Below are 8,861 nucleotides of genomic sequence, written 5' to 3'. Positions count from 1 at the left end.
CTTACAGATTATATCACATCAAAAATTCATCAGAAGGAAAACAGGACATTATATGATTATATATCCTGAAATGATTGGAGAGCTATCTATACATCATAGGCTCATCAGGTCAAGTAGGTATATTGCATAGTGTTAGTGACACTTGAATAGAGGTGCACCGTAGGTATACTGTCAACATGGGCGCATACAGTAAAATATTAAATGGCAAGTTCTTACCGTCCGCCAGTCTGTGTTGCAGGGATGAAAAAGGTAAAAAATTATCTTACCAATTCTTGTGGTCTACAGTCGTCAGCTCCTACAGTTCATGCAGAGACCCTGTATGGCCCTAAAATTTAGATTACCCTACCGGTGCCCAGACTCCCGTCCTGACAAGGACGGTCCACAGCTATCCCTACCAAATAAATTGCCCTAGCTAGATAGCCTCCGAGAAGCAGCAGTCCCAACGCGTTTCTTCTGCAGTGGTGCAGATTCATCAGGGGATAAAGGTAGAAATTCAAACTAATCCTTTTCTGAGAAAACAATTGGAAGATGTAAGCGAATCTTAATAAGACAGAGCAGTGGCTCTATTCCTAGTGCGAACCGGCATAGTGAATACCGGATGCTCGGCTGGCGTGTGCAGAGAATACTCTGCGCATGTCCTGCTGTTTATACAGCGTTTGGCGCGCTCGAGCCGATTACTTCCGCCTTGGTCATGTGATACCGTCACATGACCGGTCAGCTGATCCGGCCACATGATCCGTCACCTGATTTGATAGGGCGGAGACCTGGAGTTATGATACATTGCCCTTATATGTTATAAGACTCATCTAATACCAATTTCTATGATCCTTTTGTTCTATATCTCAATTTATGTCACATCCACTCGGAAACGGACGATGAAAAAGTGTACTAGACTGCACAATTTCATCCTGCTGCCATGGAGTAGAGGCCGTCAGAGGCTATGGGGGACAGATGCCACTGTTTGGTATCCATTCACGGCCTCAACTAAACGTACAGTGTGGGTTTTCCCTAAGTAATATAACAGGCAAAATATGAAGACCATCAACAATAAATCACTGCTTGCTTTTCACTACTTTTCCACTTCTCCAGGGGGAAATGCTCAAAGGGGCATTCCAATCTGGGCATTTACATTTAATTAAATTCATTTGCCATATGTAAACATTTCTTCAATTGGATGTTATTAAAAAAAATGTTCCTGTGTGAAGATAATTTCTCATAAATGTAGTTATTCTGTCCCTTAGAAACGAGATACTTTCCTCGGATACAACCACGTCATACTCTGGCAGCGGTGGCCAGACTTGCGCTATAGAGTCCTGCCAAACCACCAGGATTCAGCGTTCATTACCACAGGACGGCTGTGCGACATGTAGTAACTCCCGGACATTTCATATACAAAAACTTTTTGTTTCTTTGTGCACTCAATCTATCAGACGTGGCCGTATCCGAGGAAGCTAGCTCGTTTCTAAGGGACAACATGGCTACATTTATTAGAAATTATCTTCACACAGGAACATTTTTTTTAATAACATCCAATTGAAGAAATGTTTATATATGGCAGATTAATGAAACTGAATGTAAGTGCCCAGATGAGAATACCCCTTTAACCAGTGGATTTATCTTGCTGTATAAGCTTCTGCCCTCCTTTGTTAAGATGTATAGCCAGCCCTCCCAATGTATCATTACAACGAAGTGCAGAAATGGCAAGTGAAGGTAGCCTTAATTTACTTATTATGGTAAATGGTGGGAGATTTATCATTAGTGTCTGCGGTAAAACTGCTCTAGTTGCCCATGGAAACCAATCAGAACTCAAATGTAATTTTATAAACTGTTGTAAGAAAATGAAAGCTGACCTCTGATTGGTTGTCATGGGCAACTAGAACAGTTCTGCTCTAAGACACTTCTGATAAATCTCCTTCAATGAGTGTAGCCTCTTAAACGACAATATCAGAGCCGTTCACCATGTGATTGTTACTTAAATAAGCAATGTCCTGTATTACAAGTAAAGCAAACTTGATTTTCTTGTCCCACCTCAATCCCTTTACCTTGGCAATGATCACTGCATGCCTGCGGACCACACAGCACACTATCTTCTCTTTTGGCAGCTTCACATAGAGCGCTTAAGATGTTTACTCTGGAAGACCTCCTTGGCTAAAATTAGTTGTTTATTATCAAATAAAGCTGTTAGTATGGCTTTTAGTTTGCTTGTTATATGTAAAGTATGATGCCTTCTACAGGTTGTCACAAATGCAAAATTATTCGAGGATAAATGTTTTACCACTACGCAGAACTTGTAACAGAGAATAAGGGTATGTCTGCAGTCCTCCAGCTAAAGTACCGCTATTCCTCCTGTAAATACGTGAGTAAACTAACACTTGAGCACTGCTATTCCCTGGGTTTGATAAAGACGTCTGGTGATATGGGCCAAAACTGTCTACGCACATTTTGTGGTATCTATTCAGTAGTTTTTGCTGTAAAATATGAAAAGTCTCACTTGTGTAGCATTGCAACTCATCTTAATAAAACAGTTGGAAACATTTGGTATGTGTTTATTCCTTTGGCGTGTTGGGTCTGTATCATCATTCCAGCGTGTTGCAACCTGCAAGAGCATTCAAGCAAAGTGACAACAAAAAGGATTAACATAACGGATTAAATATGAAATTGCTCTCCCATAACGCTACTTATCTTTTGGTTGGTATAACATCTACATTTCTTACAGTTTCACCAAAAGTAACCTTGGATATTGGCGTAGAAAGTTCACTAGTTTTTGCTTTGGTGTTCAAAATGTATATTAACCTAGTGGATTTTTTTCTCTGCATTTTGCTCATATATTTGTAATAACACAAAGATGTCGACAAAGATACAGGTTGTGGGGGGAATTTATTGTGACTTTTGCACGGAGTTGCAACTTTTTCCCCTCTTTTGGTACCTCCACACTAAGGGGGCGGGGCAGGCTTGGGTGCATTTGCTGTAGCTGTGCCAGGATTCTGGTGCAGGCTTTAGCACGATACTAAGCTAGGCTAGACCTGGTGTAGAATTCTTTAAATTGTGCACCCTATATATCAAGACCAGAGCCTCATAATATACCGGGCACATTGTGTGCAATCCTCTATCTTTAAAGGGGGTGTTCCCATTTTTTAACAAGTAATGGATATTTTTTGAATAATGAAAAGTTATACAAATTTCCAATATTATTTCTTCATCAATTCCTCATAGTTTTCTATGATCTCTTCTGGCTGTTCTTCTATAGAAAGCTTAATTGCTTATTTCCAGTGGACAGAAATCTGACCATAGTCACACAGGTGCACGGCTCGTTATATCACACATCTGTCATTACTCTCTGTGATACTAACGAGCTGTGCACCTGTGTGGACATGGACAGATTTCTGTCCACTGGAAGTAAACGATGAAGCTTTCTATAGCAGGACAGCAAGCAGAGATCTAGAAAGCCATGAGGCATTGATGCAGAAAGCATAATGAAAAATTGTATTTTTCATCATACAAACAATAGCATTGATTTGCCAAAGTGGGAATACCCCTTTTAAGAATATTATTTATATTGATTACACGGAGGAGCAGGTTTATTTTAAAGAATAAGTATTTGATCATTTTGAAAAAAAAGCCCCCTAAAATCCTAAAAAAAACGCTCTAGGAGCTGCTTACAAAGTAACCAGGTCCTAGCACTACCCTAGATGTAGCGGTGTTAAACTGGTAGCTTTAGCGAAACCTTTTGATAAACTAGCGAACACTGCAGTGCCATACCCTGAGGATGCCAGACCAAGCTTCCAGCGATCCGGCGTATTCATGAGGGGGCGCTGCGAGGTTCTGCTTCTTGCCCAGACCACCCCTCCCATGCCATGACTGCTAGGGTTCATGTGGCAGTCAACGCTTGGCCCAGTGTTCTCTGGGTATGGCACTGCAGTGTTTGCTAGCAGTTTAACACTGCTACATCTGGGGTAGTGCTAGGAGCTGCTTACTTAAGTAAACGGCCTCAGAGTAATTTTTTTAGGATGCCACGTCCTCTTTAAACCTGTTGTCTGGATGGTTCCTTGTCATTTATCCCTCTTAAAGAGGACCAGTTACCAGAATTTTACCCCTCATGTCTGTAATACCTGCTTGTAAAGGGTTAAAAGTCCTCCCCTTATCACCCATTTGCCACTAAGGCACTATGCCTTAATTACAGACGTTTTTCTAATATGCAAATGAGTAGACAAAGAGTAATTTTCTGAATAGAAGAGTTCTGTTTCTCCAGGCTGTCAATAAACCAGCGCATTGTCTCTGTTTGCTTAGGCCAAATATGAGGTCCTTTCCCTGTCCACTTCCTGTCCTTACCAGAATGCTGTCTTACACTGTGTAATGTGAAGAAAAGCTTGAACTTGGATCACTTGTTCAAGCTAACCTGTAAAAGTAAATAAAAAAAGTTAAAAACATTACATAAAGACATTTTTTAATAAAAAGAATTAATTAAATAAAGTTAAAGTCCCCTAAACACAAATATTCCCTATACACATGCAATAGAGTGAAAAAATAACTCAGAAACATTATTGGACCCGCTCGTTGAACGCCGTAAAAACAAAACACGAAAAACACGCCAAAAATGTACATTTTTTCATAAAATCTCTACACAAAAATGTTCTAAAAAGTGATCAAAAGAGTTATGTGCGCCAAAATGGTACCAATGAAAAGAACTCAACACGTAAAAAAATAAGCCCTAAACTAGCTCTGTCAACCAAAAAATATTAAAGTTACGTCTCCGAAAAGATGGCAATGCAAAAACAAAAGAGATTTCCTCTATATTAGTTTTTATCCAGTAAAATTGTAAAAATAAATAAAAAGCTATATAAATGAGGTATCACTGTAATCGTAGTGATCTGTAGAATAAAGATAATATAGTATTTTTAGTGTACGGTGTACGACCCCCAAAACATACCAAAAGAAAGTTAACCAAAATTGACAATTTTCTTTTCCTCCATACATTCAAGAGTTAATAAAATCTCATCAATAAGCTAATGACCCACTAAAATGAAGTATTTGTAAAGTGCATCTCATGTCGCAAAAAATAAGCCCTTATATGTCCAAATTGCCAAAAAAATAAAGATTGTATAGCCAATAAAAGGTGACAATGCATAAACTGCTCTGAATGGCGCAGCTTCCCTTCAATGCCCTGGCGTGTGCCCATACAGCAGGTTACCACCACATATGGGGTATTGTTATACGCGGGAAGGATTGGGTATCACATTTTGTGGAGCGTTTTGGTATTTTATCCACTGAAAAATTGTACATTTTTTGAAAAACACATTCATTTAGCCAAAAAAATTTTACTTTCAAAATTGCATCCGATTTTGTTTTAACCCCTGTGAAACAATTAAAGGCTTAACAAACTTCATAAAAGTTGTTTTATGTACGTTGAGGGATGTAGTTTCTATAATGGGGTAATTTATGGGGTTTTAGTTTTATTTAGGTCTCTCAAAGTGACTTGAAACCTGAGTAGGTCCCTCAATAGCAGAATTTAGCTTTTTTATGAAAATGTGAAAAATCGCACCTAACGTTCAAAGCCCCATAAGATCCTACAAAAAAAAGAGTATGCATAAAACATCATGTCCACATAAAATAGACATTCGGTGAATGTTGGTTATTAAGTATTTTTGCAGTTATGACTATGTATGGAAAAAGTAGAACATTTTGAAGTTCGAAAATCAAGAATTTTTCCAAATTTTCACCAAATATCTGATTTTCTCATAAATAAATGCAAAACATACCACCAAAATTTTTCAACTAACATGAAGTACAAAGTGTCACGAGAAAACAAAATCACTTGGATATGTTAAAGCGTTCCGAAGTTATAACCACTTATAGTGACACAGGGCAGATTTGAAAAAATGTGCCGTGTCAGGAAGGTGAAAAGTGGCTTCGGCGTTAAGGGGTAAATGGGTCTGGAGCTGATGCAGGAACGAAATGCAGGGAGCTTGTTGGTACTTTTAGAAGAATGCAAGGATGCACTTTCCCGTCACAAGCAATAAGCTGCCATATTAATGTGCTACAGAGATGGAGGTTAGCATCGGTAGCTGTAACCCTGTGGCCACCAGCAATACACACAATTACATCTACACTGTTCATTCACAGAACAAAGTAAATCTCTTTTCAACGCCTCCTCTGTACACTGAGCTCTATCTCTACAACAGTCTTTGTGCAATTTAGAAGCAGGTTTTTGCCAGTCCCTCTTGCCATTACAATGCTCTAACACATGCTAGAAACCTCTCACTTACACATGCCCAGTTTGTCACCTAGGTTTGATAAAAAGATTAGTTGAGGCAGAAATTCATTACATTTAATCAATCTGTCTTATGAGAGCTGGATGTTGGTGCTGGCCTGTTAATGAGGACTTTTAAATCATTATGACATGAAAATGTATTCTGTATAAAAGGTTACCTTGTGCCTTTCCCTCCAGTATATTAATGTAATTAGGTTTTTTCTTTTTATAATTCATTAATGAGATTATCAGAGTCGCAGAATGATTTTGAGACAGCCACCTGAAGAATTGTAAAGTGTTCTTCATGAGGATCAAATATGTATTTGTAATATATGGTAAAACTGCAGATGTTGAATGAAATATAGTCCTGGTAGGGTATGGTTTTGCTAAAAGGTGGTCCTCCACAGCAAAGTGATGTCTTTTTCAGATTTTGTTTTATTTTTCTAAGTTGTGCTGAAACAAGCTGTTTTCTGTAAAACAATTTTAAGCCTGTTTTGCTTCAAGTACCATTGTTCTGTCCTTCTTGAGATATTATTTGAGATATTCAGGGTATTCCGTATTTTTACTGTACAAAAATGCCTTGTAGTTATTAAACCGAAACCCCCTAAGAATGTTCTATACAGGCAGTCTCCTAATTAAAGGACATCTACAACTAGTTTACAGACTTAGACATGTCCTACTAAGAAGTTCTTCAGGAACTATGCTCCTCAGTACTTCTTTTAAAACTCATGGTAGATTTCCTTTAAGAATATACCTGTTACAATTTAAAGAGGACCTCTAACCCCCCAAAAGACCCCCACCAAATATGTCCCCCATAATCCTCCCCCCCCCCCCTGTCAGCAGGGACCTGTAAGAATAGCCGGCAGCAGCGCATATGTTGCGCAATGTTCTATATATTCGTCCTGCACTGTAAATAAGCCCCTCTGCGGCAGTATTGCAGAGAGCCGGCAGCGATTGCGCAACATATGCACTTCTCCTGGTTATTCTTACAGGTCCCTGCTGACAGGGGCGTGGAGGGGGTGTGTCGGCCGGCCACCTCATGATTATGGCCGACTGCCAGGGGACAGGATACGAGAATCCAACCTCTTATTTGGTAAGCGGTCGGATCGATTAAAACTAACTTGCCAACCTAATTTTTTTTTTTAAATGTCATTGCTAGAAGAGGTCTGGGGGAGGATTATGGGGGACATATTTGGTGAGGGTCTACTTGGATAATTCAACTTGGTAATAATTTTGGACTGCCTGTATACTAAAAATTTATATGGAGGAACTGGACTGAAATCTAGTTGATGATTAAGCTAAAAACTGGTTTGATATGTAATGCCCCTTTTTACATTTGCTTGTTATCTGAGCTGTCATTCCCAATCATTGATGTGTAAGCATGCAAAAGATCACCTGACAAAGAATCAAATAAGGCAGTTGTGTCTTTCATGCAAAAGATAAGATGCTACACTATAATATGCTTAACACTCAAAGCTTTGTGTCTTCTTTTTAAAGCATGAAAAATGTTTTTTTTTCTTTTAGGAACCAGGATATTGGGTGAAGATTCATCATTTAGAATACAAGGACGGTGGGATATTGGACCCTGATGATATTGTGTCAGATGTTGTTGAAGACAAGGACAAGGTACACATTTCTTTTAGATGATAAAAGATGGGCTTCAATATATTATTGTTCATCTTTTGCTCATTGATAAGTATTTGGAATAAAAATAATGGTGCAGGAAACCATTATTTGTGAGTTTGTAGCTTTACTTCAGTCCAGTGCTTGACACTCAGACTACATGAATCTTGCTCTACTGTTTGGATGGGTTTTTTGTGACTTTCTAGAAACTTACTGATCATAGAGATGCACAGAGATTGTTCTTTTGCATCCAGAACAAGGATAATCAGCTAGAAATGAAATTGCCTTTGGTCATGTGATGTTGTGTTGAAGCATCATGGGATTGATAGCAAAACTATGATTGTGGGGGAGCAGCAGGGGACAACAAAAATTAAAGATATATCTTTTTTTATATACCGGCAGTCCCCGGGTTACATACAAGATAAGGTCTGTAGGTTTGTTCTTAAGTTGAATTTGTATTTAAGTCAGAACTGTATATTTTATAATTGAAACCCCAGCCACAACTTTTTTGGTCTCTGTGACAATTTTGATTTTAAAAATGTTGGGTTGTCATAAGAATCAGGATTAACACTAAAGCTTCATTACAGACACCTGTGATATCTGTTATAGCTGTTTATTGTAGCCTAGGACTAAAGTACAATAAATTACCCATATCCAGTGGTCCGTTTGTAACTAGGGGTCGTTTGTAAGTCGAGTGTTCTTCAGTAGGGGACCGCCTGTATTAGCAGAGGCTATTCAGCAAAAAGCAAACTCAGTATCTAGTGCAGAGTGAAATATATTTTAGGTAGAGGGCGGTGCGGAAATGGAAAGGTGTGTTTCCACACAAAGTAATCCACTTTATGCAGTTTGTAGCTTAGACATACAAGTGAGTTTGCAAGAAACAAGATCCCATCTCTTAGGTTTCTTCACCAATTAATTATATATGAAATCAGCTGAATGTCAGTCTTGGCTATCTCTAGGTCAATTGGTGAAAATATGTTTAATTCATTAT

The 8,861-nt window shown here is 38.6% G+C and overlaps 1 protein-coding gene across 6 annotated transcripts in view; it reads left to right on the top strand.

Moving 5' to 3' along the window:
* Window positions 1-8,861, top strand: part of PARD3B (par-3 family cell polarity regulator beta) — an 862,331-nt gene that overhangs the window by 39,280 nt on the left and 814,190 nt on the right. For all 6 annotated transcript variants that reach the window (XM_072121091.1, XM_072121090.1, XM_072121093.1 and 3 more), the window contains exon 2: window positions 7,772-7,873. In XM_072121091.1, the coding sequence (XP_071977192.1) occupies window positions 7,772-7,873 (102 nt within the window). The remainder of the gene's footprint in view (window positions 1-7,771; window positions 7,874-8,861) is intronic.

This window comes from Engystomops pustulosus, chromosome 8 (assembly GCF_040894005.1).
Source record: "Engystomops pustulosus chromosome 8, aEngPut4.maternal, whole genome shotgun sequence".
Lineage (NCBI taxonomy): Eukaryota > Metazoa > Chordata > Amphibia > Anura > Leptodactylidae > Engystomops > Engystomops pustulosus.
Note: the sequence above shows the minus strand (reverse complement) of the source record. Positions and strands in the feature narration are given on the sequence as shown.